Source organism: Lipotes vexillifer, unplaced genomic scaffold (genome assembly GCF_000442215.2).
Source record: "Lipotes vexillifer unplaced genomic scaffold, Lipotes_vexillifer_v1.1 scaffold147, whole genome shotgun sequence".
Classification (NCBI taxonomy): domain Eukaryota; kingdom Metazoa; phylum Chordata; class Mammalia; order Artiodactyla; family Lipotidae; genus Lipotes; species Lipotes vexillifer.
The window spans coordinates 4213330-4224981 of NW_006778796.1; the positions used below are offsets into that span (position 1 = coordinate 4213330).

Here is an 11652-nt window from a genome sequence, read left to right on the forward strand (position 1 = left end):
TCTTTCCCTCCTTCATTCTATTGATGATTTCTGTGTCTGTCCTGCCCAGAGGCCCATGAAACACTAAGTCAAGGAAAATGGAGCACAGATTCAAGGTTTCTTTGCCTACTTTTCACACACTGTCCAAAGCATAGTATAAGTAGGAGAACTCATTTCGAAACATGTTAGAAAGAGATGGGAGGAAAAAAGAAATTTGAAAGACAGGGCATCTCAATTCTTCCCATCCTACTTGGATTTTAGTGAAAACTTAAAAAGAACAAATTACAGCATACATGTGTTCCAAGAGCTTGGAGGAGACTTGATTCTTAGTTACTGCTTTGTAAACTGTGGCCAGAGAGGTTTGATTATTGAAGAACCAATGCTTATGGCGCTCTAGTGCCATCTGGTGGTGAGCTCTTAGAACTGGCTGGGTTTGTTCCTTTGACTATTTCCTTTGGCCTCAAATGATTCCAGTAAGATTAATATATGGGGAATGGAAGAAGAGGAACAAGGTTTTCCTCTCAAAGAGTGGTAATGTGAACCTCTGAAAAGCATAAAAATACAACTACCTGTAAACAAATTCACTAGGAACTAGTTCTCAAAATGTAATCCCTAGATCAACAGATCAGCATTGCCTGGGAACTCATTAGAAATGCAAACTATCAGGTCCTGCCTCAAACCTACTGAACTATGATGGTGTGGTTAGGGGCCAGCAATTTGTGTTTTAACACAACCTCCAGGTAAGTCTGATACGGCATTCTTAAGACTGAGAACTACTGCTTTGAGCAACACGGCAGGTAGCTTTTCCTGATAAAAAGTCTCACCTCTGTGTCTTCTAAGGGCAGTTAACAATTTTAAGCAAGGATAGGTGAGCAAAGATGGTTCCCTACCTTGCAGTGATGAGCGGGAGCTCCAAGCCACACCCTGCCAACCAGGAGGTCACACTGTAGACGGGAGGGGATCCCACCACAGAGAGCAATTCCAGCAGATTCCCGCCAGGGCGAGCTGTTCCAGAATCAGCCTGAGAAACTAGAGACCAACGATCCAATCATTATCAAGTAAATCAAGATGGAAGACCTGCTGTGTGGAAGGTCCCCATTGGAGAGGCTGAGTTACTCACATCCCAGCATACACTTAAAGCAGAGATTCCTACCTACCTGCTGCCAGGAAGAGAAAAGGAAGAGGAAGTAGGAATTTAGTTGCGAAAGGAAAATGCAAGGTCATGGTATAAGGAGACAATGACTAATTCCACAGCAAACTTCAATAAGCCCCAAGTCAGCCAAGCATCACTGCCTGTATCATTGGAGGTTCCCACCACGACACCGCCACACATACACACAGCTCATCTATGGCAGTGTGGACTGCCCCCTTTCCTCTTTTTCTTCCCAAAGGCTGGCAGCTCCAGGAACACAAGCTGATCCCCCTTGGGAACACTGAACGCACAAAGCACATACCAGAAGTACCTGAGTTTTATCTGCAGCATGGCGTCAACATGTGTGCAGAGAGAGTGCAAGCTTTAAGATGGACCAGTGTTCAAATCCTTATTGTCCACTTCTATTGGGTTACTATTTGGCTAATCACTATAACCTCTGTATGACTCTGTTTTCTCATGGATAAAGTGGGACGCATGACAGATATCAGTCTGCATGGCAGGGAGAGTTTAGTGAGATGGCAGGTTTAAATGACCAGCAAATATAGTTTAATATCCTCTTTTCCTCCTACCAGGCACCATGTAAAGGCAGCTTCTTTTCCAAGTCTATACAATCGAGGCAGTCTTTGCAGACCCAATGCTGAGCACACCACCAGGCACAGAGTTAAGTTTATTTGCTCAGCTGAGTATGGAGTCATTGAAGGTTTGGCTCTGGTGTCAACCATCTCTGAGTTCCAGTATCCCCCACATCCCAGCTGATTTGAGGCAAGACACTTAGTATCCTGTCAGCTTTGGTTTCCTCATCTATAGAGTGGGGATCATAGGACCATCTCATGGGGTTCTGAGAATTAAATGAGAAATATTGGGTAGCTGCCACTAGATGAAAAGAACTTTCATAGAGGACATTCGGTGGGAGAATATAACCAAGTGTTAAGCTGATCAGATAAATGGCAATTAACTATGAATATGGAGCCCTATTGTGTAGAGTTTATGTTACCATTAAATAATACTCACAGGAAACTTGTGGCCAGCAGGATGACTGGACAGTGGGAATCAGATGGTTTTACCCAAGCCATCTCCCATCTTTCTTGTCTCTGCCTCCCTGTTCCCCTCCCACCTCACCCTTACATGGCTCCAGACACTGGAGCATTTGGTGGCAAAGCGGTGATGGCAGTGAGAAAGGATTCTGGATCCTGGGCTTTGAGGGTTTGGGGAGGATAAAGGGAAACGACACCTATTATCCAGTCCTGAGTTTCCCAGTCCAGTCAGTGGGTTCAAGTGCACGCAGTAATGATCCCCTCAGTGCTCTGGGAATCTGGGTAGCTCTTGGGGTCACCAAAGGCCCCAGCCAGTTGTCTTGGGCACCAAGAAACTCAGATGGTTACCCCAGCACACCATTTGAATATTATTTTCTGTGTGTCAGAACACAAACAGAGTTTGAAATACGCAATGACGCATTCTGACCCAGATACCCCCAAAACACTCACATCACTGAAACAGATAAGAGATGGAATTCTGAAGAGTATCAAAGATGATGTATTTTCAGGGCTGAAAGACAGTTCTCCTACCCCACCCCCAACCTCCACGCTCCCCTGCCCCCAGCTCTACAACTTCCAGGCAAAAGATTAAAAAGTTGCACACTTGTGGGAATGTGAATTGGTTCAGCCACTATGGAAAACAGTATGGAGGTTCCTTAAAAAACTACAAATAGACCTACCATATGACCCAGCAATCCCACTACTGGGCATATACCCTGAGGAAACCAAAATTCAAAAAGACTCATGTACCAAAATGTTCACTGCAGCTCTATTTACAATAGCCCGGAGATGGAAACAACCTAAGTGCCCATCGTCGGATGAATGGATAAGGAAGATGTGGCACATATATACAATGGAATATTACTCAGCCATAAAAAGAAACGAAATTGAGCTATTTGTAATGAGGTGGATAGACCTAGAGTCTGTCATACAGAGTGAAGTAAGTCAGAAAGAGAAAGACAAATACCGTATGCTAACACATATATATGGAATTTAAGAAAAAAAAAATGTTATGAAGCACCTAGGGGCAAAACAGGAATAAAGACACAGACCTACTGGAGAACAGACTTGAGGATATGGGGAGGGGGAAGGGTGAGCTGTGATAGGGCGAGAGAGAGACATGGACATATATATACTAACAAACGTAAGGTAGATAGCCAGTGGGAAGCAGCCGCATGGCACAGGGAAACCGGCTCGGTTCTTTGTGGCTGTCTGGAGGGGTGGGATAGGGAGGGTGGGAGGGAGGGAGACAAAGAGGGAAGAGATATGGGAACATATATATATGTATAACTGACTCACTCTGTTATAAAGCAGAAACTAACACACCATTGTAAAGCAATTATACCCCAATAAAGATGTTAAAAAAATTAAAATTAAAAAAATAAAGTACTAAATTTGAAACAGCTTTACCTAAAATGATAAAAACCCATTAATTAAAAACCCCGAATTCATGATAAAAAAAAAAAAAAAAGTTGCACACTTGAAAATCAGAATGCAAATGCCTGTTCCATACTTTTCTCCTTGGAGACAGAAAAACAGAGAAGCTATGAGCAGCAGGAAAGCCGAGCCCCAGAGTCACAAGGGATTTGACAGAAAAGAGAGAGGGAACAAAGTTGGAAGCCTGGAGGCCCTGCGAGCAAACCACACCATCTGTCTGGGCTTCTGTCCCCAGGGTGTGTGTCTGTCCCCAGGGTGTGCTTCACACGTGGCCTCAAGAGAACCCCTGATGAGCACCTTGCCCTTAAGACAAGCAAAGCCAGGTGAGAGCAGTGCACCCAAGAGACGTCAAGGGACTCTGTGCAGAGAGGGGCCAGACCTGAGCTCTGAGTGATGTGTGAGAGGAACCAGATGGGGAGACGGAAAGACGAGGCTGTTCTCATACGGATGCGGTGACCCTGCAACTCCCACCGAGTCTGTCCTAAGGATTGTAAATCAGACTTGTGGCCCATTTACAGGGCCAGATATTGCTGTGTTCCTTATAGCACTTTATATGACAGATATTAACAGATGGAGAGGTGGAGAAACCCTGCTGGCCTAACAACAGTAATGATAGTAGTACTAATAATTGATTACACTTATTGAGCACTTACTAGTCAGGACCCATGATGAGTGCTTTACACTATACTTCAGTTATTCTTCATAGTAATCCAATGGGGTAGGGCCCTCGTTAAGCCCATTTTATGGATGAGAAAACCAAGGCCCCTCAGCAAGAAAGTGGTAAAACTGGGGTAAGATCACAGACACCCAAAGCAAGAGCAATCATTGGAAAAAACAGGGGGGAAAAAAGGAACTAGTTAGAGAGACAGAGGGGCCAAGGACACAGAATTCCAACTCCATCTTCTCTCCAGGATCGAGGCAAGAAAGATGGAGAATCATATGTTCTCTCACCATTAACAGAAAGGCAACCCCTCCAGAAAAGTTCGGAGACGGCATCTGATGGACAGGTCCATGGAGGAGAGTGGATCTGATAATCACCTGTTAGGTTCGTGTCTGCAATAATAATCTCATCCACATAGAACACGCCCATCTCCGGGGACAAAGGGAGGAGAGCAATCTGATGAACCAGCACCGGGGAGTGTGCGGGAGGTGCCTGGAACTGCGTGGAGCGATGCACACACGTCTTCCAGAGGTCGGTGCAGGCGAACTGCCAGCTGAAAACAAGTGCAGAGCAGAAACAGGCCTCCTGTGAGCACTGCAGTTCTCTCTCCTGAGAGCCCCAGTTCTCTAACCTGGGCCTGAGGACCATGCAGCCAGGAGACCCAATCCATCATGGCTGCCACGGTACAAGCATCCATCCAAGATGGGCTCAGCTTGGCTGGGATGCAACACGAGTGAATCACGTTTAAGTCCACCATCCATTCATAACAATGTCAGCAGTACTTTCAAATTACAATATGATTATGTGTCTTAAGCAGATCACCTGTTGGGCTCTACTATCAGGGAAGATTAATACTCTGGATATTTCCAGACTCATTTAAGTTTAAAAACACTTACAAAACCCTTAAGAGATGTGGAAAGAGAGCTGAATCAAGAGATCAGGATGCTGAATTATATTCCAGTATCTTTGTTCACTTGCTGAATGAATTTTGGTGAATCACAAGTTCTCTGGGCCCCAATTTTTCTCATCTGTAACGTCAAGGAATGTTCCCTAAAATCTCTTCCAAATATGATGGTCTATGATTCTATCCCTATGAGAAATGTCAGACTCCTTCTGGGGAGTATTAGATTCGTAACAACTAACTGCTCTTAAATCAAACTTCTTTGCCAAATAAAATGTGTTCAGAGCTGAAGTTAGTATCCAAGTCCCCAATATCAGAGACAGTTAGTACCTCCCGTGGGCCACCGTCCCCAGGAAAGCTAATCATCCCAGCTGGCAGAATTCCCACCACACCTGCCCGCAGATGAGCTACCTGTTAGGGCTGGCCCCCACGAGACTCCAGTCACAGGTGACGTTCTTCTTAACGGTGTTTTGAAAGCCAATTGTGAAGGACACTGTCACCGTCAGGATCGTATTCTTGTGGCCTTTGTATGCAAGGCACAGCTAGAGACACCAAACAAGAAGTCCTCCAGCTCTGTCACTAAGAAGCAGCAATTCAAGCAATGTTTATCAAGGACAATCCACTCCCTAGAACCTGCCTTGTGCTCAGAGAGACAGCCAGCCCGCTCCTGCCCTCCTGGAGCTTACTGGTCTAGCTGGAGAGACAAATAGTTTAGAGCAAATTGTTATTCATCAAACAGAGAGTTATTCAATGCCTAACACTGCGTGGCCATGAAGATTTTAGAGCATCTCAATTATCAATAGAAACCCCCTGTTGTGACCCAGATACCTGTGCAACCTTGAGCAAGTCACTGTACCTCTCTGAACCTCACTCCTTAACCCTAATTCACCAGCATCCTTGGCTGCTAACCCTGAGTTAAGTAAAATTATATGGCAGGATTTTTCAACTGCGGTGCTATCGACATTTGGGACTAGATAATGCTTTTCTGTGAGGGGGACTGCCCAGTGCATTGTAGGACGTTTAGCAACATTCCTAGAACCTACCCACTGGATGCTACAAACACTTCCCCAGTTTTGGTGACCAAAAATGTCTCCACGCACTGCCGATTCTCCCCATAGGGCAAAATCCCCACCACCCAGCGTTGGGAGCCTGTGCTGTAGAGGAAAGGCTGGAAGTCGGGCAGTGCCCCGTCCTGAACCGTTTAGTCCTGGCTCCCACTGCCATTCAACTAGGAAAGGACTTGAAACCACTACCATGAGTTCAGCCACCCCAAGAAGGTTCACTCTGGTTCCCAAAGGGCAAGTAAGCTGCACTTTTTTATGAAGGACAGCAGAGCTATTGACACAAAGATATAAGGGGTATTGAAGGAATGTGTCAGTCCATCCATCAATAACAATAACTATGATAAATAATAAAAACTATCCTTAAATGAGTCCTAATCACTGCCCAAGCACTTTACTGGATGATCTCATATACTCTTCACCTAAATCCTGAAAGCCAAACCTCATTATTACCCATTTCACAGATGAGTAAACTAAAGTTAAGACATGGAGGGCATGCAGGGTATAGAGTCAGAATTCAAAACCAGAGTCTGACTGTAGAATCGGCGCTCATACCTGGAGAGCAAAGAAAATACTACAGTGTAGAAAAACTTCTGTAGGTCTCAGCTAATAGAAAGGCATTTCCATGCAGCAACTAGCTAACGGGAGGACCAGAGGTGTCTGTTCATCTGAAACCTAGCATCTCAGCCCGAAAAGCCCTGCGAGGCACAGCAATCACTCTCTTGTGCTTCCCCAGGCTCAACCCCAGAGAATAATTCCAATCCCTCCCTACCCACCTCGCCTGCAAGCACGAAGGCTGCTACTTACATGTGTGTACTGATCTAGCCGGTTGCCCTTCTGGGCAGCCGGGGGTATCAGGACAAGGTGTCGAGGCTGATGGAAGCTGAACCTCCCACAGAAGGGCTCTGTCCCACTGGTGAGGTGCCCATCAGAGCTGGAACTTTCTAGGCCTGGATGCATTTCGAACAAAATAGGAAGATGGATGTAAATGTTAGAGTTTCCCAACATGTCTGCAGGGAATGGGTTATGGGTTCGCCATGACATTGACCCCTCAGCCCTTGAGCGAGCTGGGCAGGGCTCGAAGTGGTCGGCCCACCCCCCAGCTTGAAGGCTCCAGACATGAGAAACCCATCGTGTCTGCCCTACAGCATCAAAAATCTATTACCCTTTTCTATGTATACCATGACACAGAAAAACTACTGAGAAGCAAGGAGGTAAAGAGTGTTGACTGTAACTTAGTTCACCTTAGTATTTTTAAAACATACCCTCACATTTTTAGAATTTGTTAGATTACTGTCTTATATATAATTCGTTTACTTGAGATGCAATTTGAATTAAGCAAGATTTGCACTGTTTTGCTGTTTCCCTGCTATGTCTGTTGCCCATTTCCCACTGTACGGCATGAGACACAGTTCCTTACTCCAGCTCCCCAGCATCCAGGTTTCTAACTCTGCTCCACCTGACAGCTCAGGAGGGATGCCTTTTCTTTCTCCAATTCCCACACCAAACAGCTCCCTCCCAAGCACTCAGGGTCTGAATCCAGCTTCCGTATTTTCATTTGACTCTTAACAGAGTCACCTGGGAGAGGAAATGAAGATTGTTCCCCTTTGACAGAAAAAAAAGAAGAGAAAGAAAGAAAGAAGACAAGGAGGAAAAAGAGGGTCGGAATTGGTCAAACCAGAGATCATACCTTGTTCGAATCCCAGCCGGAGTAGGATGTTCGCTGAAAGGGGTTCCAGTTTGCATTTAACTGCAAGTAACTCCTCAAGGGCTGTTTGAATCTGTTAAAAAGAAAAACAGGGAATTCCCTGGAGGTCTAGTGGTTAGGAGTCGGCACTCTCACAGCCGACGGCCCAGGATCGATCCCTGATAGGGGAACTAAGATCCCACAAGCCACACAGTGTGGCCAAAAGAAGAAAGAAAGAAAAACAACCAGGAGTTCCTGCCATGGGCAGAAAGACCACCTTTACTTCCCCCACCTCTGCTTACGTGAAGAAGGTTCCCACCTGATGGGCCGTGGCATTTGCAGGGATTGGCTGGCTAGAGACATTGTCCCAGGTAAGGAAGAAGTTCCCTGTGCCAGACACCGTCAGCATCTGAAAAGTCAAGAGCGACGGGATTAAAGAACATGTGCTCATTGAACCAGGGAGACAAACTAGAAACACAGGACATACCTCCCTGGCTTGTTATTTCCTTTGTATTACAATTTCAATTTTTAAACTCACTATCCTCTAGAACTATCTGGAGAACACAAGTGTCATCACATAATGAAAACTTTTCTTGGAAGAATATACATGTCTATCTCCCCACTGATGCCTGCCTCCTTCCTTCTCTTTAGAATGTGACACCTAAATGTCACCACTGAAGGGCCCACTCTCAGCCCTTCTCACCGAGCTCCCTCCCAGGGGTGGCCTGGGAGGGAGAAGCAGCCCCATGCGTGTCACACCCTCTCAGAGGCTGATTCAGCCTCTGCTTTGCTTCCACTGCATTCCCTGCTGGGCACATCCCACTTTTGTAATGGGGTGAGACCTATCATCTTATATTACTTGTTTTCTCCTTTGTTCTGTGGTTCTTCATCTGCATGTTTTACTATTATACCGTAAGCTTTAAGAGGCACAGTCCATACTGAGTCATCCTTGTACACCAAAAAGTGGACAACAAAAAGTATAACACAACACTGTAAATCAACTATATTTCAATTAAAAAAAAGCACACCAAACTTGTTCAACCAAAATATGGGGCACAACCAAGAGACCCAAAGACCCTGACCCTTACAAAGCAGACTTAGAAAACACAATATACGGGGAAATAGGACCCGAATGGGTCAAAAAGCTATGAAATCTCGTATGTGTACGCTCACAGGCATGCATACATGGGTGTGGGTGTTAGGATGACCTTATCTCCTCTCTGGGGAATATGTTTCCAAAGGAAGATTTACCAGGAACTTAAATTCCTGGAACTAAATCCATAAATCAGGGCATATCAACAATAAGACTTTGCATTATTTTTTAAAGTCCTCTCAACCCTAGTGGATGGATACCCTATCTCTTTGGCAGCAGAGTTATCATCACGGCTCAAGTCTCCTGGCTCCCAGCCGGCGATCCTTCCACTAGGCGGGACTATATTCCTCGCAGAACCTAACCCCATGGGACAGGGAAGACACGGAGACCTGGATTTCCGGAAGTCTCTGGGCCCGGGCTTGGATCTGATGCTTCTCCCGGAGATACGTGCTGACCACCTCGGGATTCAGCCAGGTGTTATGGATCTGGACACCAATCCTCACCCCGCGGCTGGGGGCTCTCCCTCGATGCTCTGCTTCCAGGTAGTACCTGGCTCCCCCGAGCAGCTCCAGCTTGGGGGTCTTCTGTTGCCAGGTCTCTTCACTCCCATTCTGCTCCCAGGAGTCAAACCAGTCAGCAGTGCCCACTGTGATGGAGGCCACTTTCACCTGCACCCCAATCAACACATCAGGACCAGCACTATGAAGCTTCTGGGTCTCTTTTTCAAACAGCAAGTGTCTAGACAGCTACTTAACAGGAATTTGGGGGCTGGTCTGCCTTTTCCAACAAGTTAGGACCTGTGCCTATGTATGTTTCTCCAGCCGTTCTTCTCTCTCTCTTTCTCAATTACATAGTATTCAGATGAGGCTGGATGGTCCATGTTCAGAGCTGAAACAGACAACCTGAAACCCTAGCTTTACATGATGCTGTGGGTAAAGTTGTATGAAGTCCTCTGAGAAACCTAAATGTTACTTGACTGCATCATAACCTATGATGTTTCTCTAGCCAACTACCAAAGCAATTTCATAGAAGTATATTCATCATTTGAGAGGAAATACTGTGTTTCTTTGTCAATGGCACTAGTTAATTTTGGCTGTTTGTTAAAACACTTTTTCTTATCCTTCAAAGCTGATCAGAAAATTTCCTGCATAAAACTAACTACATCTCCACCCAGAATTAGTGGTAAAGATGCAAGTTTTGGAGTCAGACAAATCTTGGTTTGAATTCTTAATATGCCTCTTATTATCCCAGTGGCCCTGGATTGGCCATACAATCCTAAGTCTCATTGCCCTTATCTGGAAAACAGAGATAAAGGGACATAGCTCACAAGATGCTGTGAAGGTTAGAAACAAGGTGTATAACAGCTGTAGCACAATGCCCAGCTTACAGTAAGACCTCCATAAACATGCCAACACATTCAGCCAAGCTCTTTTTCAACAATTAAAATCATGTCAATTATATCTCAATTTTTTAACAAAACTTTAATAAAAAAATAAACTCCCCACACAAAAAAACAAAACGTTAAAAATCTCTGGTTGCTTAATGGCATGTTACAACTGTCAGTAGGATATGAGAGCTTTCATTGTGATTTTTTGGGTTTTTTTCCAGAAGTTAAGGACTGGGCACCAGAAGAAGGAAAACGAGAAGGAGATGTATACCTTGGTCCTCGGGTCCTCCGACTGACTGAAATACAGGGAAGCCTGGTTGTCAGCCTGGATCCAGAAAGTGTAATTATTTGTCTCCGGGGCCACAAAGAACCCACTGAGCCGCGCTCTGGAAAGCAGAGGAACACAGAGAAAGAAGTGAGGGCAACCAAGTCCGGAATCACTGACCCAAAAAATCGTGCCCTTGGACCTTGTTTGTCTTTATGGCAATGAGGAGGAAACACTTGACTCTTGTGCCATGTATATGGCCAAAGCCCTCTGGATGCAGCTTTTCCTGTGGTGCTTGCCTGGCTCAGTATCTCAGCCCATCTCTTTGCACTGGCACAACTCCCTGAGCAATCCTGTCGTCTTTGGGAAAGTCGTAGTCGCAGCGTAGCTTTGCCTGGAGGCTTAGCTGAGATCACCAACCTAACAGAGCCAGTGCAGAGCCTGGTGCACGGTAAGAACTCAATCAATACTAAATATTATTCTCATTATTACAAATAAAGAGAGATCACCAGAGTTTGTGCTGATTTGGTCTAGATACCAAGAATACCAAGAATCTTTTCTGATAATAGTTTTGAAAGTAACTATGTTAAGGTCCATCATTATCATAATTTTTCAATCAATAAATATTTCAGTTTTTTCATTTAAAATTTTTGAATTTTATAGAAACGAATGGCACAAAGAATGGAAAGAGTTACTGTCTGGTTTGTGCCTCCTCAAAATGGCAATGAGAGACATACCCTACAGGTCATACCAGACAGTTCAAATGTTCTTTTGTCTTTTGAGGTGGCCTGACTCTCCTTGACACTCCTGCACACACTGAATACAGCTGAAAGGTTTTCCTTTGAACACTACTGATGAGCCTCAAAAACTATGACAAAGATGCAGTACTAGGTGCCACAAATATATATATATATATATATATATATATATATATATATATATATATATATATATATACAAAAAAAATATAAAAATACACAAAAATATAGAGATA

The 11652-nt window shown here is 44.7% G+C and overlaps 1 protein-coding gene across 1 annotated transcript in view; it reads right to left on the reverse strand.

Moving 5' to 3' along the window:
* Positions 1–11652, reverse strand: part of PKHD1 (PKHD1 ciliary IPT domain containing fibrocystin/polyductin) — a 433351-nt gene that overhangs the window by 394501 nt on the left and 27198 nt on the right. The window contains exons 14-21 of the mRNA XM_007451921.1: positions 10665–10779; positions 9396–9674; positions 8233–8322; positions 7917–8007; positions 7034–7176; positions 5577–5707; positions 4642–4817; positions 870–1008 (exon numbers count right to left, since the gene is read on the reverse strand). Of these exons, the coding sequence (XP_007451983.1) occupies positions 870–1008; positions 4642–4817; positions 5577–5707; positions 7034–7176; positions 7917–8007; positions 8233–8322; positions 9396–9674; positions 10665–10779 (1164 nt within the window). The remainder of the gene's footprint in view (positions 1–869; positions 1009–4641; positions 4818–5576; positions 5708–7033; positions 7177–7916; positions 8008–8232; positions 8323–9395; positions 9675–10664; positions 10780–11652) is intronic.